Source organism: Wasmannia auropunctata, unplaced genomic scaffold, assembly GCF_000956235.1.
Source record: "Wasmannia auropunctata unplaced genomic scaffold, wasmannia.A_1.0 LD336057.1, whole genome shotgun sequence".
NCBI lineage: Eukaryota > Metazoa > Arthropoda > Insecta > Hymenoptera > Formicidae > Wasmannia > Wasmannia auropunctata.
The window spans coordinates 728,500-753,761 of NW_012026833.1; the positions used below are offsets into that span (position 1 = coordinate 728,500).

General features: G+C 47.1%; 1 protein-coding gene across 1 annotated transcript; it reads left to right on the plus strand.

Annotated features, from left to right (window-relative positions):
- The first annotated feature begins 3,001 nt into the window (after positions 1-3,001).
- Positions 3,002-22,498, plus strand: LOC105450715 (transcription factor Sox-11-like). The gene is made up of 2 exons (XM_011690688.1): positions 3,002-4,120; positions 21,095-22,498. The coding sequence occupies exons 1-2, from the start codon at positions 4,007-4,009 to the stop codon at positions 22,490-22,492; spliced, it is 1,512 nt and encodes a 503-aa protein (XP_011688990.1). The 5' UTR covers positions 3,002-4,006; the 3' UTR covers positions 22,493-22,498.
- Positions 22,499-25,262: the final 2,764 nt, after the last annotated feature.

Below are 25,262 nucleotides of genomic sequence, written 5' to 3' on the forward strand. Positions count from 1 at the left end.
GGCTACTAAAAATATATCGTAGGCGAAACGACCGGCGAGCGCGCACACACACACACCCCCCGCGCCTTCCGCCGTAACTGCATTTATAGATCGGGGCATTTGCCGGGAAAAAAATCTCGGCTTCTATGAGGGGCGACGGGCGATTGAAGTGCGGCGATCGCCGCGCGTAAATCGCGGAATCGAGCCCCCGAGGGGCTCGCAATAATTCCGATTCTCGCAAAATTAGAGTGCGTAAATTGACATTACGGGCGTTACTGCAGCCGATTTGAATAATGTATCTTACTATTTTATTAACAAGACCTTGAACATTTGCAAATCCTCCTCTCTCTCTCTCTCTCTCTCTCTCTCTCTCTCTCTCGATGAAACTTGATAGATTAAAATGAGATTAATAGAACCAATAAGCACTTGTAAAATTTTTGTAAATTCTACGAAAGTCCAATATCTCCTCGAAAAAAAGATTTAATCCACTAACTGCTATTTGAATTTTGATTTATTTTCTCCTCCACCCCTCTCCTTACTTCCTCCCCAAACAATCTATACATTAGAACATTAGAATGTCATTAGAATGGATTCTAATCCTTTCTATGTGAAACGATATTGCAAAAGTCCGACCTGGTTGAACATGAAAGCTTCTGTGATATTATGATTTCACTCCCATAGAAATAGAGAACATGCGTAACGCGCAATCAAATAATTCAACATCGTATCATTAGTGCATGTTGATTTGAATAGGCGATTAGTCTCGATGAAAATGGCCCGTTATTTCCCCGTAAAATAATTATCGTAGAAATGTCCCCAGCTGTGGGGCTCGGCCAGGCTAATGCGGAGAATTTCTATGAGAATGGAAAATGTGATTCGACTGCTATTATGCAACACCCCTCTAGGCGCGGCGGCGCGGGCGGCGCGGTGCGTCGAACGATTATGTTCGAGGAAACAAGAGTAGAGAAGCCGGGATCTGAACTGGGCACTTAAACCTGTTTACGCGTAAAGTCTATACCACACACTCGTCATTTTTTTTCCCCTCCTTTACGATCGCCGTGCCCGCGTGAACACTTTTAATACGCGGCAACGCGGAGCAGGAAGAAATCATTTTTCACGGTCCCACGATCAACTCGGCTGTCGCGCGCCGCGTAAAGTAAACAATGTGCGCGTAAACAGCGATAAGAAATCCGCGCTGCAATGGTCAACGACGCACGGACGTATGCTCGTTTAATAAATATCACCGACGCCGAGTTGTCCTCTTTAAGGAGAGAAGAGGAGAGGGGAGACGCGCAATATTCCCCGCGCCCGTTGAAACGAAAAATTGTAAATTACTTTGCGCCGCACGACAGTTTTATTCACGCGCGCGCGATCTTGAGAGCCGTGAAATTATCAAACCCGATTACCTTGCTGTTACCAAGTTTTCTCGCGTGAAAAATTCAACATTCAATATATTTGTTCACAATATTTCCGCGTGCGCCGAGATCGATTCGCAGGCCGATAAAAAATATAGAGGTTTCGAAAAAAAAAAAAATTGATTGAAATAAGAACGCGCTGTTGAAGACATTATTCGGAGGTCGTCTCGAAGCAGCGCAGGTTAAATTAACGGTTTACGATTCAAATTTCTCCTGCGCAGCAATATACACACGCCTTCCCCTGCGCAAGATATATTATCTGGCATACGTAAGGACGCATTCAAAAGCCCGTCATATGAGAAAGTGCACGCCGCGCGCTGATCGTAATCTCTTAATTTCGCATGTTTTTACGCCCCCGCAGGCACGGCGTCTCTCTCTCTCTCTCTCTCTCTCTCTCTCTCTCTCTCGGGAGAGTCCAAACCGGTATAACGCGATATATTCGCGGTCGCGCCGGGTTGCGCGCCGGGATTAAACTAATCGCGGGAAGACGCAAGGACATCGACTATCAGGTCACTCGCTTTCATCCGTGCCCACCCTCCTGCGAAATTCCAGCCTTATCTTATCTAACGTTTGAGCTTTAAACTAAACTAAAGAGGGTCCGGGATTTTATTTTTCTATATCCGCGCGAGGCCCCTATATATACGGCTCATTGCTGTTAGCACAAACACACTCGGACTTGAATCTTCATTTCAATCCGAGAATAGCTCTCGATTAATCTCGCCGATTTTACAACTTAGTTTTTGTCTGCATTTTTTTCTTTTTGCACAAACTAGACATCACGCGCGCTTCGTCTTAATTTAGCTTTTAACTTTTCCTTAGCTTCTTGCTGTAACAACGTTTACAATATATGCATATATACGATTACGTTGTATTACACTATTAATTACCCTTCGACACGCACCACTGTCAAAATGTAAATGTGATGACAGCTGCTCACGAAGCGTAAACGCAGTGAGAGAACCAATCAGCGTCGCGGCAAAGAGCCAACTTCGAGATTTTCAATAATTCGAGTATCGACTCTGAGTGCCTATATTTTTAGATAGGATGAAATTAAAATATATAATCATGTTTAATACAATTATGCAAACCGTTCAATATATAATTTTCTCTATAATTATTTGACATAATTATCTAGTTATATCAAATAATTATATAATTATATCCGTCATCTGCTGCCAAATCCGTTGCAAGATGAATCACCGTAGAGGTCCTCTCCCGTTTAAAATCTCGGGGACCAGCGAGAGAGGGAAAAAAAAGTGACGCAACACGCGTGACAGGGCGCGAGAAGCTGCGACCGTGTTTGACACTGACATCAGTGGCTGATTAGCGATTGAGTTTAAGGATAGGCGGGCGAGCGAGCGAGCGAGCGAGCGAGCGAGCGAGCTACGCACGGAGACGCACTCGTGCGTACATGCGTGCGCGCAGCTCGACGTAGCGCGGCGGAGTGAGTGCGAGAGGCGAGCGGTGGACGAGATGCAGCGGACAGGCGGGGGAAGATCGTCGGACGCGGATTGGTCGGCTCGGCCCGGCCGCGACGTGAAGGGTAGGGATACACTTCACAGCTGAGCGTGAGCTATACAGTATACGGGTAGCCGATCACGCGACGCGATGCAGCCAGTAGCTCATGAGCGCTCGTGAAGCGAGCATTGAGACGTTTCTCTTCGGAGCGGGGGCGAGGATGTCAGTTCGTGTGATCGACGAGCGACTGTGAGAGGAGAGGGCCTGCATACAAGTCTTATTAAAGAGTCTTCGTTTACACGCGCGTGCACACGTCGTCAGTATCATCCGGAGGCACATCGTCGGGAGACGGCGGGGCGAGAGATAAGGAAAAGCGAGAGGAAGTCCCCGCGCGCGCACACATCACGCGAGCGACGGAAGGATAACGATTTGACCCGCGGCGCGCCTCATCGCTGCTTCGGCGCGAGCACGTGGATGCGTATAATACGACGAATATACGTACGGCAGTTACACGGAGTCGTCGTCGCCGCGTCTCTCGCGCGCACAGATAAGCCACGGCAGAGCAGAGGAGGTGGAGGAGACGTGTCGTGCGTTATAGTGCCGAGCGAGAGATTAAGCCGACCACGCTTGGAGGGATCGCGCCACGACGCATCCCGCATCCATCCACAGTCGAGTCGCGTTCACGGAGGAGACTTGTTACGTCGTTGCTTTACGTCCTGCTAATTTTTTTTTTCCGCCCGTCGACAAGCGTTAATACGCGCGACAGGCAGACACTCTAAAATCCTTCGGATTCGCATATCTCGAGTTTCGTCCCCGCGGAAAGCGAGCACTATATACTTCGGTTCTTCTTTCCACGGATTAGTGTCCACGGAGAAACATCTCGCGCGCGGCGAGATCATATTCGCGGATTCGTATTCCCAGCGAAGGTGCGTCGAATTTGAGTGTAGAGAACCCGACCGAGGGGGATCGACTCGCGACTGTAGTGATCGATCTTAGCGAGTATAGCGAGAAAGAGTGGAGCGACGAGAAATAAATCCACGAGTCATTTTCGCCGGTGAAACGCGCGCGGGATTGTGATGCGAGTCGCCGACTTGACGTCGTTGTTCAATTGAAGTGAAGTGTTAACGTGGAGTTCGCTCGGAAGCGGCCCGAAAATGCTGCCGACGCAACAAGAGAATACACCCTCGAGTTCCTCGGGGGTGTCCATCAAGTTTGGATCGTATCTTGTGAATGAGGATTCTCCCACGCCGTATTCGGATGCCACGCGGGTAAGTGAATAATACCGAGGGGATTGCACGAGGGACATTTTTCACAAAATTCTAATCACAGGCGATCCGCGAAGAAATTTTTATTTTTTCCGAGAGAACTTTGCTCTCGTTTTTACGAGCAATCGTTTCTCAGCGTTTTTCTTAATCTATTTTTTAAAGATATTTGAATGACATCCTTATAAATTTCTTAATATGAGAAAAAAAATTGAAGGACAATAAAGAGAAACTTATTTTAAATTTGCATTTAAAAGACTCTAAAATTGTCTGAAAATTTGAGGAAGCATGCAAGAAAAGTCTACTATACATACGGAATTTTGTAACTTGTTTGAAAATTTGAGGGAGTATGCTAGAAAAGTTAGGCCTCATGAAATTTTAAACTTGTTTAGAAATTTGAGGGAATGTGTTAGAAAAATCAGTTCTCAGAAAATTTGTATGTTAAAAAAGTCAACTCTCTAAAAATTTGAAACTTGCCTGGAAATTTAAAGTATGCTAAAAAAATCAGTTTTTAGAGAATTTTAAACTTGTCTGAAAATTTGAGGGAATTTTCAGAGATTTTTAAATTTGTTTGAAAATTGAGGGAGCATGCTGAAAAAATTGGTTCGCAGACAAATTTAAACTTGCTAGTGGATATGCTAAAAAAAAAGTTAAGAGTTCTTTCGGGGTATTTACAGCTTGAAAATTTAAAAAAGTGGGCTAAAAAGTCAGTTTTCAGAGACTTTTAAACTTGTCTGAAAATTTGAGGGAGCATGCTAGAAAAATCAACTCAGAAAATTTTAAATTTGCTAATATAAACTTGCCTGAAGATTTCAGGGGGTATGCTAGAAAAAAAGTCAGGGACTTTAAACAGGTCTGAAAATTTGAGGGTCCATGCTACAAAAAAAGGGTCGGCTTTCAGAAAATTAATTTACCCGAGGTTTGACAGTAGAGAACAGACATCCTGGGTGCGTTCCATTTAACGCTCGCAACGCTCTTGGAATCATTTCATCCTTGTCAAATGTTAAACAAGGCTGAGTGACGCTCGCGAGTGTTGGGAGCGTTAAATGGAACGCACCCCCTGTGTTGTATTTCACTTCGACACGACTAATGTCCGTTTGAGGAAAATGTCAAAAATTAATTCTGTAATTTTTATCACTTGCAGCGAAGGAGGGGAAAACCCTTCGTTTTTATAATTATGTTTATATCAATTTCGAGAACTTCAACGGTATTTTTTTTTCAAACGGACACTAGCTGTAAATCTTAAGCTGCATGTCGAAAAAGATTCACGCGGAAAACGAACAAATTTCGATCTCTGAAACGTCGTAGCATCGTGAGAAACTAAAATCATATCGTCGATATTCGACGAAATATTCACGATACGTGTCGTCGCGACAGTTACATCCACGGTTGCCACCTTCAAAGTAGTATATTCTGTAGGACACTTATCTAAGTGCTTTCTAAAAAAAGGTCATCATTCTTGACTTTAAAAATTCCTACTTTATCAAGAGACTTCCACTCTTGATAAAGAAAAAGAAGATTATAAAATTTTAAAGTGATTGCCCGGAGATTTTTTTCGTCTATCGAAGAAATTCGTTAGGAAAACCGGAGAGACGGCAACTCTGGTTACGTCTCGCGTCATTCGCGAACGTCGAAAATAAGAGTCTCGTCGCTCCGCATTAGACGAGATTCGCTCTGCATTTCGAACGCGACGTGGGCCTGCGCTGCTGCGAGCCGGTTATTAAATTGATCCTCGGAGAGTCGGCGGGGACGCAGCCGGGGTCCGTTCTCGGACTTTACATAAAATGGAATTCTGTTTGGCGGAATATAAGAGGTCTCCAGGTTGAATTTCGGTCGCGCGCGGCCATGGCACTTTACCTGCGCGATTTCCCTTCTTTCCCGAGGAGAGGAAACCTTTTAATAATAATACGGCGTAATCAAAGGGAAGAAGAAGACTGCGTGTATTCAGCGGAGGCACCGAGGTCCCGAATGGACCTCCGCGTGACGAGGGTCAAGCTGTTTATTTTGAAAGCGGGCGCAGGTAGAGATATTTCGAAAGCGCGAGCGCGCGCGCTGTTTAGCCTCGTCACAGATTTACCGCCAAATATTGCTGCGCGGATGCATCGAAGAGGTCTTCCTTAAGCCGGATTAATGTTCCCCCGAGTATGTACGCGCTTTCCCCGCGCGGTTCCCGGCGTAAGAGCCGAGTTGCCCGACCCGCGCGCGGCCGTGCGAAAAATAGCGCAAAACGACGACGCGCTCGCGATACATCGTTAATAACGTCGAAAGGAACGTGCGCGCCTCAAAGTGGGCCGTAAACTACATTTTTATCGGCGCGCACGTGGCGAAGTACATAAATCTCTAGTATTAACAAAATTTATTGCTTCACGGCGTATTCTCATTTGTATTCATCGATGCGACTTTTATGAATTTACGACGCACGATCGCGTTAGTTACACAGTTGGAAACGGCGAGACGCGTTGATTTCTCGAAACACACCGCCACGCACGAAATTGTCCCTCGTCGGTGCAATTTTCGCACGTTTTCTTTTTTTTTTTCTTTCGCATAATCGAAAGCGGGCTCTCGTGATTTCCATTAGATATTGCGTTAATCAGCTGTTCTAAACAGCGACGAAAGTTCACTCGAAATTAATCCTCCGCTCTCCGCGCGATAATTGCTGTTTATTGCGAAACGATTAAACTCCAATTCGAAGAAATTATCTGCCTGATTTCGACGTCCACGGTGCCTGTATCGGAAAGGTGACAGAGAGACGCCTGGTTACGCAGAGAAACGAGAGAGAGAGAGAGAGAGGATAGACACGTTGTGTTTTAAAGTGGAACAACCGTAAGGGCGAAGTCCCGTCGATCAGCTCGATCTACCGCCTAATGATTCGATGCAACATTCGACTCGTCGTCGAAAAAAGGCACCCGTCGATGGAATAGATAGCGATTAGTACATTGAGATAACTCCGTTGGACGAGAGCGCAAAAATATCAACCGGTCGATGTTTGTTTTGCGAGACCCGTCCTCCTCGAGATGTCATAAACAGTTGGGTTTCTTTTTTTCGTGCTTATGTACATATCGATCGGCGAAGTCTTTTCGCAGTGTCTTTGACCGAAAGAAATCGGTCGTTTTCTAAAAATAGAGAGGCGTGTTTATCCTCCCTATCTTTTGCCGTTGAACGGAGTGAGGGGAGGGGGAAACGTGTTCGACATGTACGCGTTCGATATAAAAAATTATCGGAAATCCACGCAATCACGTAATGTGTAAATCGAATTATTGTCGGGCAACCAGAAGAAAATTGAGTATCAAGAGAATCACGATCGCGAAAGTTCAATCTTTCTCTCGCCGGCAACGCTGATCGGATTAACTTAATCCTTTTCTCGGGTGGGGAAAGGTTTTCTTTTTTTTTCCTCGAAAGGAGGTCCCCTCCCGGGCGAGAAAAAACGATTTCGAAAAAACATCAAAGAAAAAAGGACCCTTCGGCACTCGATTTCGGGTGTATATGTGCCTGCTGCAGCGAACCCGATGCGATGCAGCGCGCGGTGAAACACCATCCTCTCGCTTTTTAAACCCATGCGTTTCCGGCGTGCGTGTGTGCGATGGCATGCCGCCGCCGCCGCCGCCGCCGTCGCCGCCGCCGTCGCCGCCTTTCCTCGCGGGCGACGAGCACGCAGGGTGCGCCATATGGCTCGCGTGAAAATTCGTAGGTATTTCCAGACCTCTCTCGGTCTTCTGCTTCCCGAGCCGCCCCGATATACCGCCGGGGACCGGATATTCCTCCCTCGTACGCGTAATTACTTGCGGGGCTCTGCTCCGGGCCGATACACCGACATTTTTCTCAGTAGGTCCCCGCCGCGCCGGTCTACTCTCGAATCTCTCTCCTTTTCGAAGACCGGTCAATTATCCTTCGGGACTTTAATGACTCAGGTCTCTAATTCTAGAGTTCGGTCCCGTCCAGGTAGTCCTCCGCCGCGGTTATGTATTTTGTATCGCTCCGGGGAAAATAACATTCCCCCGATACTGTGCGCGCGCGCGCGGGCGCGGCACCGAGTATCGGTTCGCGGCGCGGAATAATCGATCGATCGCGTCATCGTCGTGATTTTTGATTTCGCACGCACGACTCCGGCCGTGCCGCGCCGCGCCGCGCCGCACTCCGCCGTTCGACAGAGAGCCTGTAATTCGATGGTTGCACCACACGGTCGTCCATTTCGATCGATCGATCGAACTTTGTAAGCACGAATCGGGGAATATGGTCCAATCATATCTATACGTTCCGCTCGGCATCCGTATACATATAGCTCCGCGGATCGTTGGAGGTCCTATTACTTAACCTCTGATGCCCGATCCGAGAGATGCGGATTTAAATCGTATCTCTTCGCCGTATAATTACGATATACGCTATACGCATTTTCGAGTTGATATTGAAATGAATTATTCGCCGCGAATGATCGAACTTGTATATCGTTACACGGAAAGAACGATTTTGTTGAAAGGTCTAAAAATTTTGCTAAAAACAGATCTGAAAATAATTTTTTGTTAAATCATCAAAATAATTTGTTGGAATGTTAAAACTGATAAGCATTGCTATAAAACGTTTTGATATTCTATAGCAATCACTTTGACTCTCGCACAAAATTATTTTGATTTTTGAACAAAAATTATTTTCAGCTCTGGATTCGGCAAAATTGTTCTTTCCGTGTATTTAACATCCGCTATAATTAATGTAAGTGGAAAGATTAATATTGAGTTTAATAATATTTATAAAAAAACATATACGAGAGGGAACGATTCGAGATAAAACAAGATTGTTCATCATTAAATAAGTAAATTATTATTTTATCTGCCGAAACAAATAATGCAGGATCCTCGCTTTTTCTATATCTGATTCGGTAACCATTTGCTGTCCGCGTTGCACCGTAATTGCGTTAGCCAATCTTAATCTCCCTTGACATGCCGTAACGTCGCACTGCGCGTTATCAAATCTTCGTTTACATCCGCCTCGCGATATTCGCGTGAAACCGCAACAAGTGCGTCATGCTACTCGTCTGGAGTGCGCGACAGCAAGAGGGAACGGGAATGTCGTGCGTAAAATATCCAAGATATCTCGCAACGCGCCGTATTAATCGAGTGACTTGTCTCTCATCGATCTTTCTAACATTAAAATCGAGGACTTGGAAAAACACTTGATACATCGTATTATGCGTGGCATTAAGTCCGTTAAGTGAATTCATTTTCGTTCGCAAGTTAAGGTTCTCCCAGTCGGAATATATCGTTCGACTTCGAATTGTATTTCCTTCCCCCCTTCCCCTTCCTTAACACGACGATCACGTTCGATGGATCGATATTGCCGTACGCATTTTTCGACGTTTGATTTACGTCGCTTCGGAAATAAGCCCCGCTCGTGTGTTTTGGGGGTTTGGAGGAGGGGAGGGCGGAGAGCGGCGGGGAGGGAAGGACGAGAAAAGGACTCGGCGGGGAACGTGGGATCCGTAATTTTCGTCTCGATTCCAATTTCTTTTTCTCGCGGGCTTAATCTCGTCCGGTAAATTGGCCCTCTGAACTTCTCTTTGACTGCTCTCGGCCCTCTCTTGGCCTCTCTCCTCCGTCTCTTTCTTTCTCTCTCTCTCTCTCTCTCTCTCTCTCCACCTTTCCGTCTCTCGCCCGTCTCCTCCTTCCCTGATAGGTACAATCCCATCAAATTATCCCGATTACCTGTAGCCTTGACGGTATACGCGAGCCTTTCTAATAGAGACAAGCGCGCACTACCGACGTTAACGACGATTTCGAAGTCGAACGCGCGTGGCTGGCTGCCGGTATTCGCGTGACGTGAGTTTCGTTAGATTCACGCCGTGCGCGCATTTAACCGTTAAATACGTGGCCTGCCTTCTCGTCTTTCGCTCGTCGACATTGAACGTTAATTCCCGCGGCGGATAAGCCGGATTTCCCATTCCCCCCTCCCCCTCCTCCTCCTTCTCCTACCCGCGAGAGTCCATCCGTCATCGAAAAAATATCGATCTTCTGCATCGATATTGAGTTACATTGAACTTTGGTACTTGTGCGCTTATTTTCGCTACATCCGTATCTACTCCGGCTCATCTAAAAAGATATTGCAACCTGTATAAAGCGATTGTAAGTAATCACCGGCGAGAACGCGCGGTGGAGATAACGCGTTTCTTAGGGGCGCCCTCCGTCGCAACGACGAGAACAGGCGTAGCGTAGAATTTTAATCGAGGGGGACAGATGCTCTCTCTCTCTCTCCCTCTCTTTCTCTTTTTCTTTCTCTCTCTTTCCCTCCATCGATCTCGTTCGCGTTCACGCGAGGCAAGGGTTCTGCTATCGGGAGTAAAAAGCAACGAGCGGATACGCGGATCGGCTCGCTTTCACGGAAAGCTCGCGTGATAACGTGGCAGCCCGCGCGCGCGCAGAGAGGAGGGAAGAGAGGGGCGGGATAAGTCGGATGTTTCTGGGAAGCGCATCCGGTGATGCGCGCGGACGCGACTGGAAAAAAAAAGGTCCTCCTCTTCCCCCCCCCTCCCCCCGCGTTTTCATCGTGAACGAGCACAATTACCAGTTACGCTCGCGCGGACGGTATAGACCGGCGCGTATATATTGATGCGTAAGCGAAACGCAAAACGGCCACTTTCCCCGCATGCGCGATACGCGTGAACGTGACATTTCGCGCTCGCACGATTATTCTATTTACGAAAATGATTGTCCGAGAGCGGCGGCGGCGGCGTCGCCCGTGTCACGTTTAGCGCGTCAATCGCGGTCCCTCCGGTCGTCGCGTCACGTCGATTAAAAAAGCTATATATGTATGTCTGTACATTTTTCATTCGGCGTTCAATTAATGATATACTGAGCGGTAATTTAACATACCTATAGGTAATCGTTTGGGGCAACGCTAGATAAAATTGAAATGTTATTCTGCGCTGAGAATACTCTTTCGGTATTATCTTGCACGCAAAAGTATGAAGACGAAGTTTTGCATTGCTAAGAGAATAATTACTATGTGTAATGGGCAGACAAGATCTTTCTCTATCCCTTTTGCATGTTAGTTGAAACAATTTGCGAAAATTATTTTTAATTTTTTTTTTTTTTTTTTTTAACAATTTTTAGAGATCCAATTTCGACTGAAGGGCGAAACACTGCAGGTGCAATACTGAGAAGCGATATCGAATGACAATAAGTTAAATTTTTAAAACCATATCTTTTAAATTTTTGTAAAATTTTGTAAAGCTCCATATTTATTAAGCCACCGTGGATATATCCTCAGATATGAGTCTGGTCACTCGGGTTGGATTATATACAGGGCATCTATTGCAGATTGTACAGGGCAGTAAAGCTTACGCACGTGTCCAACTTGTATGCAGCAATATTTAGCTCCGTGTTGCATGAATGTACACGTGAAGCTTTGCGTGTCCACCCCTGGACGCTCTATACAATACAGAGCTAAATATTGCCGCATTTGTCTCGTGCCCAGACTCTTACTTGAAGGTCTCTAACTACTCCACTACAATATGCCATTTGTGTTTTGCCGACGACTCTTATTCGTGTAATTTATTTCTTGTTTCTCAAAGAATAAAATGAAAATTGAAAAAATCAAATAAAAATTTTTATCTTCTATAATCAGAGAAAGCTAGAGATTATTCTTCAAAATTCCTCTCCACGATGTGCACCCATGTCTCCGCGATCACACGTAAAACGGAAAGGAAAGAGAAAAAAAATGTGGTCATGCATGCCAAAGTTAATTAACGCTAATCGTCGGATTATCTACCGAGGCGTTATTAGCCGCAACGGTGAAACCATCGGCGATGCCGTAATGCCGTGCTAACCGGTGTAACGGTATTACAAAAGCGACAGTGAAATGGCGGGATGAGAACGCCGGTTTCGCTCCTTGAAAGTTACGCGAGCGCGCGTACGAGCGCGCCGCGCGCGAGCACGCGTCACACGTTGTAATTACCTCGCGCTTACTTATGCGAACGATAGGACGATAGCCCGCTCCTCCCCCCCCCCTCTCCCCCTCCCTTTCCTTTCGCCCTGGAAGTCGCGCGGAGCACGTTCAGCGCGCGGATTCCGCGCGGAAGGAGGCGTGCACGGAAGAAAGTGGAAAAAGTAGTCGCCGCGTCGCGTCCCCGCCGCGGTGAACGGGAGAAATAGTTGTCTTTTGTCGAGTTTATATGCATAAAATCGGCCGTAAAGATTGGAGTTACGGGCGGCGCGCTCGTAAGAGATCCTGATAAGAACTGAGATTTCTCTACTTGGGTGGTGCGAGTTATTGTTACGGTTATGAGAATATAAAGCGGGACTATCTCGCAACGAGATCGGCCCGCTTAAGAGACCGGCTATAAATATAATCACACGCAATTTTTTTTTCTTCCCGTTACCGCGGCGCGCCACGGTGGACAGAGCCGTACATTGTACGGGGATCCGTATGCGCTTCTATACGTTATACACACGGCGCGACGCTGGACGAGCCGAACAAACGGGCTCGTTTAAGTTTCCAAGGCGGTTTCGTCGGATCTAAATTTGAGGCGAGATTTCGTCATTTGAATTTTATCTAAATTTATTTTTTGCGAAAATAGATAAAAATTACACGCTATCGCTGACGATACGCGCGTCGTTCCGCACGATAAGATATTTTCCTTATAATATTTTTTTCCCTAATATGTATTTGTGTTTATTTGGCTTTATGATAATAGCCAGCGCGGAATAAATCCCGCCGTGGCGCGCGCGCGCGCGCGATAAAAGCGAGTGACACCTCCGGCTGCGTTATCGGTTATTTGCCTATCGATTGTGGCTCTCTATCTATCGATCTAATCTCAATGACATTGCCGTATCGGCCGCACAATGTCGTCTCTATCGGTATCGCGTAAAAAGCAACCGGGGAAAACAACGGTGCGATTGATTCCCGACCCGGAAATCACGTTTCCCTGGGTTCTCGTAAAGCGACGACGCTACGAGGGTTTCTTACGGCGTTGAAAAAAAAGAGCGATTCGCGTGTCACCGCGAGACGCGATGAAAGAAGAAGGAAAAAAAAGAATGCTTTTAACGTTCCCCGGGCCTCGTCGTCGTTCTACGGTCGATCGGACGAGATTAATGTCTATTGCAAGGTCGCGTTGACAGATTCATAGCGGTAAATTGTACCGGCGAAGGTCAAACGAAAGTACGATCGCTCGCCTTCGCCGAGACGTACGGTCGCCGCTCGGATCAAATGTCCGGTGGCGGAGAATTGATTTTAACTCTCTGGAGGCCAGAGTGTGGTTTTTTTTCTTCCCCTCTTCACGCCGAAATCGCGTGTATTTCGCGAAGCGAACCGCACGCTCGTGAATTTCCATTGACGGAGGAGGTCGAGGGTATTAATAGAAACGGGAGCTCTCGAAATCTCTCGCACGCGCCGCCGGTCCGCGTATATAAAAAAGAAATTGTCTATATATATATATATATATATATATATATATATATATATGTGGAAACAAATTACCGTGATAACCATTAATAGAATCAAATTTATGCGGCGGGGAAAACTTGTATCATCTCGAAAGTCGAGCGCTAATGGACTAATGCTGTTTTGCATTTTGCGGCATCAAAGCCGCAGTTCTCTCGTTAACTTATTCAAATATAATTCTATAATATATTATCTTGTGTGTGTATGTGTACTACTTTCCGTTGAGAATTAATATAAAAAATAGCAGGAGGAATTCAAATTTCGTGTAGAAATTAATGTATTTCTACTCGTGAATGGGGGAGGGGCTGGAAAAGGACGATTTTAGAAATACAGCGGCTACACGCTCCGAGAGCCGATGTGGTTAAAAAGCACTTAAAAGGGGTCTGGCTGGCACAGACACGTCGTTGTGTATTTTATAAGTGCCGCGATCGTATGCGAGCATGGATGAATCACTGTGACGGAGAACTCGACACGTCGCGACGATAGATGGAGAGAGAGAGAGAGAGAGGGAAGAGAGACAGATAAAACGGAAAGAGGCTCGCGAACTCCGTTATCAGGTTTTACCGAATCGTACATCGCCGTGATCCTTTCGCGGCATTGCCAGGCGGTAACGTCCGATGTTTCGTAAACGATATACGGATGTGACGCATCTGCACGGAACATCAGGTCGACGAACGGTTTACGGATTCGCGTCACCGTCGGCAGATACGATTCGGAGTTACGCAGCATTAATTTTAGCATTAATTCACCGCCTCTTTTGTAGATTATTTTTTTTTCTTTACAAATCGACTTATAAAATTGTAAGGAGATATTGATACAGTAGATATCGATGAGATGTATTGTAACTTTTGAAGGAAATTTTTAATAATTTTTTAGTATCTTTAGTATCTTTCCTTGCCAAAAGTTTTCCGTTTAGCAGTTAGTATTTTTTGGTATCTTTAAATATCTTTTCCTTGTCAAAAGGTTTCCATTTAGCAGTTAGAACGGACACATTAACGCACGAATGCCTGCAAAATTTCGACTGCGAATATATCTAAAAACAAGAGAAAGTAACGGGTCTCTAAAACCATTAAAACCCGTGCTGAAATTCGAGTTTGACGAATGCGAGATCCGTGCTCGCAGCATCCCTTCCGCTCGGAAACTCGGCCATTTTCAGCGGCAGCACGAAAACGCTGATGGATACAACGGTAGTTTTCAAACGAGAATGCGTGAGCACGCAGGTGCGGCGCCGCTTCGCGAAGGGGATAGAGGAGACGAAGGGGTGATTTTCCAGGCTCCAAATGCAGGCGGTAGCGAGGGGGATTCGATATGATACGCGAGGAGGGTTTAACGACGGAGGTTCCGATCGGTAGCGAACCGAGCGGGTTGGCCAAGGCCAGCTGCGTCGAGAAAACGCGGCCATCGTGCCGCCGCGCCGATCGAATCGGATCGGCTCCGTGGCTCGGCAGCGGGCGGAGAGGCAGGCAGACAGACAGACAGGCAGGCAAGCGGGCAGGCAGGCAATGCAGGCAGGCAGGGCAGCAACAGAGCGAGAGAGGGCACGGGAGTGTGGGCTCCAGCAGCAACGGAAGCGAGCCGGTTGTTTTACCGCAGAAAACAGCAGCCGGCCACTTTGTTGCACGCCACGAAATTATGCACCGCCGAGAGGCGAGCGCGAGCGAGCGAGCGAGCGCGCGCGAGCGCGAGAAGCGCTCGTAAATAACGACCGGGCGTCACGAAATTACTTTCGGGGCACACGCCGTCGCCTCTTCTCTCCTTCCCTCGCATTACCGCGTTTGATTCTCGATCTTCTCCCTCGATGCACGGTACGTATATGTATACTCGTATAATATGCGCGCACCGGTTTCGTGTGTAGCCGGCAATCGGGGGGGCTCCGGGTCTCTTTCTCGCTCGCTGAAATCTTACGTCGTCGGGAATTTCTCGCGTCTATAGTTTCTGTTAATTGGCCGCCTCGGACATTAATTTAAAATGTTATGTAAACGCCGAGTCGTCGACGGCAACCGTGGAACTGCATGCGTGCGTGATCGGTTAAGGGATATTATGAAAGAAAAATTAGTTTTTTTTCTCTTTTTTTTTTAAACGGAAATATCGTGGCGTGTTTATCGATGCGCGATGTTTGAAAAACTTGTGGGAAACGTAGTATTTACTTAAGACTATTAAAAAAAGAGAATTGCGAAAATTGTCGAGGAAAATTGTCGATAAAATGCTCGATTGCTATCGTAAGCCGTAATTGCTTAAAGTGATAATGCCCACGCTCTGTATCTCCCATCTCTTAAAGATATATCGTAAAAATATTGTAAATCTTTACAAATATATATTATAAAGATATGTTGTATTATAATTATATTATACAATTACATTATTATAATTGTATTATGATAAAGTCATATTTTTATATCTATATATATATTGTCCACTGTATTCTTCGCTCTCAAAGTTTCATCTACTTTTGCGCTTTACCTTACTTTGGTGATCTAGCCAGAAGTCGTACTCAAGGACTTTTTGTGCTTGCGACCTGTTTTTATACACTAAACTACCCAAGCCTAACGCGAACCAGTATTTTTCCGCTCGCCCACATGTGTCTCTAATGTCTATGCGGCTACAATATAATTACACCGTATTGCATTAAGTATAAGAAAAACAGTTTTCACGCAACAATGCTAAATCGAGCTTGACGCCTGCGTGAAGAAGTTGCCAAATTCTCGAAGCGACGATCGAAAGCAACGGGATCTCTCGAATCCTCTTGTCGCGCGCTGAAACGCGGCTCACTCCCAATTCGCGTCTAACGGGAGATCTAAATCGGCTGAATAATATAAATTGCAAAAAAAAAAAATCGGATCGCGAGTCTGATGTGACGACGCGGCGTGTCCGCAAGGTGACGACGTTGGCGCTCTCCTCTTCGTAACCTACATCCAGCCTCGCGATCTCCGCCGCGCAAATCCCGGTACGTCGACCGTCCGGCATCTGAAAGTATAATACACGCACGGTTGTGTTAGCTCGGCATTAACATACACCGCTGTCTAATAAGCAACGCAAATCGCGGGCACAGATCAGAATGCGGTGCCCTTGCGTTCGCGCGTTCGCGCGCGAACGATCTCTTCGCGTCTCGGACGAGGAGCCCGGGTGCTCTCTCTCTCCCCCCACCACCCATTCTCTCGCGTTTCGATAATTACACAATTGCGTAATGCGCGTCTAGCAGACCCCCCCCCCCCGCCCTACTCTCCTCCTGCGCGCATCAACAATGCTCCGCCAAGGTCCCGCTCTTTCGTGGAAAGTCCGCGGAGCGAGACGGCCTGGGAAATTAGCCGATAGCGCGAGGAGGGAGCCGACGCGTACTCGCGCTCTTTCGCAAGAAAGACCGGTATATATTTATCCCTCCCGATATCGTTATGATATCGCGTTAAATCGCCCGCGCGCGCGCAGCGGCACTCGCGCGCTAGAATTTCGCAAGACGCCCGAGTGTACGCTCGAGAATACACGCGTGCGAGTCTATATCGATCATATATCGTCTCCTTCAAGAAAAAAGACCCGCATGAAGATATAGACGCGCGTACTGCGTGTGTCTTCCGTTCTTTCCTTTTTACCGCCACTTATCGCGACCGTGTATCATTCGCGAGGACGTGATCGCACCGTCATGTATTACGTACGTCGAAAAAACAAAAAAATGTGTATGTAAGCCACAGAGAAATTTTCGACGCTATAAACCCGGTTATATTTACCGTATAGATACGCGTATAACGCTTTTATTGTATTTCCAAGGGGCGCCGCGCCGCGCCGGGCCCTCAAGACGCAAGATGCAGGCAATAGACTCGAGGCAATAAGGCTCGGGCTAGTAAAAACCGTCCATAAACTATTTTCTCCGATCTATCCGAGATAGCGGCGTGTATACTGTATATAGCGGCGGGAGAGAGACCAGATATCTGTGCTCTATAATGGCACCGCTTTTGTATATAGCGCGCGAGCGGAACATATGGCGGGGCGCTACACGTATACCTATAAGCCCTCGGTCCGAATATATATACACCCGGGGTGTGTGCCCCACCCACCTCATCGCATCCCCTCGGAAACCATACTTTTCGAAGCTCCGATCCCTCTCGCGAGGTAACCAACGGTCACGCTCGATTTGGCGGTTTCGTGTTCGTGCGATTTTCACGGGTCGCAGGTAAAAGCCGGCCGGATGGAGGATAATGATTTATCGGGCCCCGCCGATGGTGGTGGTGGTGGTGGTGGTGATGACGGTGTGGGAGCCCCCGGGGGGGCAGCGCATACGACTTCACCTCCACCACGGCGCGGCGGCACCACGGGGCTTTTTTCTTTTTGTTTTATTAAGGCCCGGGGTTCGGGGGCCCCGGCGCGGCGTCGCTGCGGCCTCTCTCGAGAGGAGAGAATCCATTACGCCGATCGCGCGCGCGCCTCCGCCGCCGCCTGGTCGGCCGATATCTCTCTCATTTTTGCAGCGTGTTGTAGCACGTCAAAACGATCGGGCCGCCTTCGATATATATATATGAGCGTGTGCTGTGTGCCAGATATCTCCCGCGAGAGACGTACTGCTCTGCCCGCAGGTTCGTGCTTCCTACCGGGTGTTACATAAATCGGATCTCTCGCGCGCGCGAGAAACGGCGCGCGGCGCGGCCGAATTTCGGTCGAATGACGACGTGTAATTCGTCCGGGGCCGAAATAATCAGCCTTGACGATCGGGGGACGATCGGGTCCGTTCGGCCGTATAGTTATCGGCCATTTAACCAATTAGAGATTACCATCTAGATATTTATACGGTCAATTGGGATAATTGCGATAGCGGAGGTAAACGAAGCACATCGCGATGAATATTATTTTTATCGTTCCAAGATATCCGCGTTACATCACTATATAAATCGAAGGCATATCATAAAGTTTCGTAATTATATGATATTATACGGATATTTAAAGACTCTTAAATATCTGTACATGAATTTAAAACGTTTGGAGAACTTCAATTTTGATACTTAAATATAAAATTTAACTTTTGATATATCTAAATGTAAAATTGAAAGTGTCTAAATAACAAAATTCTTACAATTAGATCGTGTAAGGCTTTCTCCAATTCGTGCTTTCCCTTTCTGTTCCCGAACTACATTTGAGGGGTTACATTTCAACGTCAGCTAGAAAGTGCTCTTTCAATTAATTCGCCGGAAACTTACGTCGTACGTACATACTACCTACGGTGTACCTATCTATTACCGAAGCCTATACACATCCGGGGAAGCGTCGACGACGCGACGGGAATCCGTCCGGGTCGGCCGTGAAAACCGAGGCGGCGCGGCGCGGGTATATATTCGCGGCCCGATATCCATTTGAAACTTTCTCACGTTCCGCGGCACAAATGACAATTCCGTGTTTCACGGCCACGCGACTAGGAAGCGACGGGCTGATTTACAAGAGCGGGTCCGGTCGTTGTTGTTTGTGCGTCAGTCGACGAGAGCGCGATCCTTGAGTTCGAGGCTCCGGTGGCCGCCCCGCGCCCCGTCCCTCGGTCTGTGCCCCATCATGCGCACCGGAGATCGGGGCCCCCCTTGAGCTTGACGACGAGAGTCGGCTCTTTTCCTTTCTCGCGACTCTTGCGTCGCGCACAACCCCGAAAAGGACAATACGCCGCGCGTACTCTTCCTCTTCCTCTTCCTTTCCCAGCGATAACGCACGTCGCACGCACGTGCGCGCGCGCGCGCGCTCCAAGCCGCGCTTGATCTATGTGGATCTCTATCTCTCTATAACCGCGTCGTCGTTGGCGATCACGATCGCGGAAGAGGGAGACACGCCGTTCGTCATTCCGTATGTTGATCGCGTTCGCGTATATCGGTGTTTTTCAATCAACGCGGTACGACGCGGTTGCGTCGTGTATTTTTCAAACGTTTCGCGGAGCGCGCAACGGAGAGGTATAGAGGAGATGAAACCGCTCCTCTGTATTATTCTAATTATCTAACAGTTCCAATTATTCTAATTGCTAGGTGAACTAATCTAACGGCGATGGATATGAGATTATCTAATTATATCTAAGAATAGAATTTTAAACAGTTGGAAAATGTTAACACAAACCGCTTTTTGCAGCCTTTTCTTTCCCGCTTTGCTTCCTCATTCTGTTCATGAAATGGAGGTAATGTTTAATTAGATTCCATTTCCGGATATTTAACTGGGACTAATCCAACTAATATTATATATTTAATTACACCGACAGTGTCGAGAATAAGAAATACATTCGGCTCGATGCTCCTCTCGCGGTATATTTTTACGAGCGAAAAAGACCATGTCCTTATTGAATCTTATCACAATTCTAAATCGAAAATTTACGCTCGCTGCGAACGCGAACAAAATTATTGCGTGCATCGCAACGCAACGGGCGCGGAGAGGCTCGAGGTTGAGAGAATTCCGGCGAATCAGGATTTTCGAAGCTCGAAAATCCGCTCTTCCAATCTGCGCACGCGGCGCAATTGCGAGCGCCGGAGAGCGTTCGGTGAGCGATTAGCGTGATACGGTCTTTACGCGGTTTGTCACGCAGGAGCGCTGTCGAGCTCACTATATGCGTGCGCGCGCGCGTGTGTACACACGGTGAAACGACGCGCATATAGCCCGGAGCGGTGCACAAGCACGCGATCGCGCTCGCCTCTCCGTCAAGTTCTCGCGAAGGCCACCGCACGTCGTGTAGCGAGTTGAGATGCGAGTGTGTCTCTCGGACTCGGCCTTGGTCACCCGCTTCCGTCAGCTGCGGGCTAATTGTGAATAACGTGTCGATACGCAGGCACGCACGCATGTGCATGTGCACGCACGCACGTATGCACGCACGCACGCACGGCCGAACCCCGGGGCCTCGATTCCGTGACAAGGAGCAGCAGAGCAGTGCCTTTCCGTGTCGCGCCCGTTTCTTTGTAGCGTAATGTCGGAAATTATGCCGAAACGGGAGCACAGCCGCTCGCTGCTTTATTACGGGTGTCGCGTATCTCTCCCAGGTTTTCATTTTACCTTCGTCCGTCTTCTTTTCGCGCGCACATTCAAGCTCTTCGACGTCCGCGATCGACGGGAGATCGATGGGAAAAAGAGAAAGAGAGAGAGAAAAAAAGAAAGATACATTCCAACCCGCATTCGTCGCATCCCACATTCAACGTGATCGAACGTTGTGGCCACGGGTTGGATTCCGGGTCGTGTCCGTCTAATGCGAAGATCGCGGTCAATTCGATGTATCACAGGCTGAGGATCGCGCGTGGTCAGATGTCGCATTAAAATATACGGATATCGATATATGACTCATGGGATTCTCTTTTGACATAGTAATATTTTTGGAAGAGCTTTGAGTCCCTGACTTGATCTAAGATGTAACTACGTCAACATTTATCGCGGCATATCGAATGCATACCTATTGTCCCATTGCCGACTGTGAAAGTTATTTTACGAGATTACCGATTGACATAGGAGAAAGAGCGCTAATTTCTTTAAAATCCTTTAAAATTCTCTAAAACGTTAATTGAATTAGTTGAGTAGACGAATTGATTAAACAAATGCCCGTTTCTGATTTCTCTGTTACAGACGAAGAAGAACAATCCTAACCGCATCAAGAGACCTATGAACGCGTTCATGGTCTGGTCGCAGATACAGCGCAAAGAGATCTGCCAGAATCAGCCGGATTTGCATAATGCCGAAATCAGTAAAAGACTAGGTAAAAGATGGAAGTTGCTATCGGAGTCGGAGAAAAAGGTCTATCGAGACGAAGCCGAGGTACTCAGGCAGTTCCATCAGAAGGAGTATCCAAATTACAAATACCGACCTAGGAAGAAGACCTCGAAACCTGCTGAGACCGCGAAGGCGAAAGAGAGGAAGAGACCGCGGAAATCGGTGTCTTTATCGTCGCTGTCGCCCTCCCCGTCGCCGTCGTCGTCGATGCTGTCGACGCCGTCGAACAGTCCGACCTCCCCGATGCTGGCCGGCTCGTCCCTGTCACCGCTGTCGCCGATCTCCGCGGCACCCGCTGCTAGTCACGCCGCCAGGACCAGAAATGATAACAATAACAATACCCAACAGCAGATGCTGAAGAAACCGATAAAAAGGCTCCACGCTCAGTCGAGCCACGTCAAATCGATGTCCAGGTCGCACGGCAAACCCATCGAGCTAACTCTGGCGACCCTGAAGTGCCTGGAGACCCAGGAAACGTCACGCCACAATCCGCTGCACTCCGATCTACCGGAGTTCCACGCGACGCCCCTGACAGCCGCCGCCAAGGTGCCCACCAGTCCGACCTGCGACACCCCCGACTCGCCCGAGTCCGCCTTCTACGAGGAGAGCTACAACGCCGAGAACGTTACGTCCAGCAGCAACGCGATCTGCAACGTCGCTCTCGCCGAGATCAAGCAAGAGCAGTTGGAGCCGAAGTTGGAGCCGAAGGTGGAACCCAAGTCGGAATTGGATCAGAGCTTCACCTCGGAGGACATGATCCTGGACCAGTCCATGGACCTGCCGCCGATGATGCGGACGGACAATCGCGGTTACTGCCACACGAATCTGAACGGCCCCGCCGTTCGGCAGATGCAGGCGAGTTTCAACGTGAAGCGGGAACCGTCGCAGCCCATGATGGTGAACGCCGTCGCCCCGACGACGATGCTCACGTCGCAGCTGCCCATCATGCCGTCCGTCCCCACGACGACGACGACGATGACGGGCACCACGGGAATCATCGTCGAGGACTCGCTCCTCGCGGACGAGAACCTCATCTCCAACATCGGCCACCCGGTGGAAGTCGAGGAGCTCATGGACAACTTCGTTTCCGTTATCGATAGCGACCTGGGGCAGGACATCATGCAGGATGAGATGATGTCCTGCGACATAAATGGGGAGGAGTTGGACTTCCCTCAGGTGATAGAGTTCAGTCGCAGCGATGAAATTATGTACTCCCTACTCGAACAAACTAACAACTGGAACGGGTCCTATTGAGAAGAGTCAAAAGAGAGAGAGAGAAAATATGAGGGGGGAGGAGGAAAATAAACAGAATGCGCATCATTGGTTTGTATGGAGCGTTTTTCACGTGTAGACGGATAATCGCGCTTACAAACAATTGCCCTCAGGATGTCGTGTTTACGCGGAGTATATTTCGTGAGCCGATCGATGTGAAGAGATCACGCCGGCCGTACGCGCCGGGCGTGATGCACGAAGATAATAATCGCGTATTAGGTATCACGATATCGCTGTCGATGCCTTTTAACACGGATCGCACGCTCGAGTTCGACTTCGAACGAATCATCATCCGCTATCGCGCGTCTTCGTCTTTTGTACTTGTTGCTAGAGTAGAGCACATGCTCTTCGAATGTATAAGCGGTTTTCGTTTCCGGCCGGCGCGCGTCGTGGCTCTCCGTGTTGCGTTTCTTTTTTTTTTTTTGTGTGTGTTGTCACGCGACCGAATCTTCGATGATCGGTCGATTGGATCAGAAAGACGGAGTGTATTTCCCTTTCGAGGGCAGGAAATACGATCGTTTGATTTGCAATTAGTTAATACGCGTAACATTCGCGGGTAACAAAAAATCCGCGATAATTAGCTATAAAAATGGATTCAAGAGACGGCATTACGTGGCCTTTATTGATTCTCTACTTTTCTTTTTGCAAACCCCCGGCTTCTTGCTCGATCGTTTCGTCGAGTACGAAATCGGGAAAGCCGATTCAGTCAGCGTCTAATAATAGATTTATTTAAAAGATTCTCGTTTTGCGTCGAAATCGATGCGATTTTGATTCTATTCCGAATATCAGCACGACGTATAAGATTAGACTTCGTTCAGTGAAACAGCTGGCGGATCATCTGCGCGCAGCATTGACCGACGTCAATTGAGAAAAAAAAGGACGAACGACAGCCACGACGACGCGTGACGGTTTCGGGATTTTTTTTCTTTTTGTACATGTACTTGTAGTATACTTTTGTATGAAGTTAGATAAGCGTCGGCGGGCGGTTTGGGTCCGCGTGGTTTTTGAAAATGACTTCGGAATGACGATCAATTCAATGATAAAGAAGATACGAGGAACGCGCGTTCACGAAGCAGGTATCCGCGCGCGACTTGCACAGCCGCCCGCTTTTTTGTTGTATATATCGAAACTGTAAGTAGAATATATAATATATACTCAAAGTATAAAGTATACCCAAAATCTCCAACGGTGATGCGAAGGACGCACGTATTTCGCGTGGCATCGGTGCTCTTTCCGAATCCGTTAAAATTATTTGAAAGTTAAAATTAAAGAATTGAAACTCTTATTTAATAATGTCAAAAATTCGGAAAATTTTTGAAAATTATTTATAAAAAAAAATATAAAGTATAGAAATATGTATATTATCAATACATTATTAATTAATTAAATAAAAATAAAATATATTTATATATTTAATGTGCTAAATTAAATTAAAATTTAATTAATTTTCAAATTTTCTCCTTTTTTTTTAATATTAAAATTAAAATACCATTAAATTAGATCAAGATACACTTTCTATTTCATTTTTTGATACAAGCTAGCTCATGCTTACTTGTGTCACTTTTTTACTTTTACTATTACGTTCAACGCAAATTTCTTGACGTTTTTATTAAATTGAGACGATATTAGAAGTCGAAAAGAAAGTTAGGATTTTATTTCCCCTTTTTATTTGTACTTGTCTTGATAAGCAGACAGAGAATGTGGAAACGTAATTAAAATGTAAAAAAAGGAGCTATTTTAGCTTACAGTTGCAAAGTTGTTTTCACCGATGTATCAGGCATGAAAACAAGAAACACGGTGTGCTAGTCGATTACTTTAAACGGACCTGTATATCTAAAGTCTGTGTTTCAACGGGATACGAAAAGGATGCGGGAAGAACATCGATTGGTATGACGTGCCTCCAGTACTTCAACGAAGATATATATTTATATATACACTATCGTTGGTAAGTTTCTGAACGTTCTGAAAGATAAAACACATTCTTGCGCAATTTGTTTTCAACAGCTTAATAATTTGGTTAATAGTTTTAACTGTAAAATGATGTAAAATGAGAGAAATTGCGCAAGAATATGTCTCATTTTAATTTTGACGTCGGTACCCGAGAACTTGTGAGCTTACAAAGCGATAGCGTACATATAGAGTATATATATATATATACATATGTAGATGTTGAAGAGCGAATAATGCGCGAGATATCGCTACGTCGACGACAGCCGTTGCGTCCCTCCCGCGAGGAACGGCAGAACCGATCGGCAGGAATCTCCGTCGCGCCGAGTGCTCCCTGAGACAGAATCACGAACTCCTCGTCGCCGGGGACGAACGAAAGAAATGATTCACACGGCCCCGGTCACGATCGATCGCACGTGAACACATCTCGTCGAGTTCGCCGAGCCGAGATGTCGAATACGCGGGTGTATCGCGGTCCGATCGACGTGACGCGAAGCGACGAGATTGTATACCTTTAGAGAATTTGCTCAGCTATAATTATTGCGTCGAGAAGTGATGATCTCCCCCTCCCCCCCCCCGAAAGAGATATCCCACGAAAGTTTTGCGTATCGGATGTCGCCGTTTTTTTCGCCGAAGTGTAATATCCTCGGCAGGAAAGGGCAAAAATATGGCAGAGGAGAGAAATTCGTCCTCGCGATCGGAGGGGGCTGTAGGTTTTCGCGGGTTTCGGGAGAGAAAGAAGCAAGAAATTGTCGAGTGGAGGCAAATGTATAGGGCGCGTCGCTTCGATCGGGAACGGGAACAC

What these genes read in the sequence shown, in the direction of transcription:
- LOC105450715 (XM_011690688.1), top strand. Translation starts at nt 4,007, where the DNA reads ATGCTGCCGACGCAACAAGAGAATACACCCTCGAGTTCCTCGGGGGTG. An exon ending in CGTATTCGGATGCCACGCGG is followed by an intron (nt 4,121 to 21,094) that starts GTAAGTGAATAA and finishes TCTCTGTTACAG; the next exon opens with ACGAAGAAGAACAATCCTAA.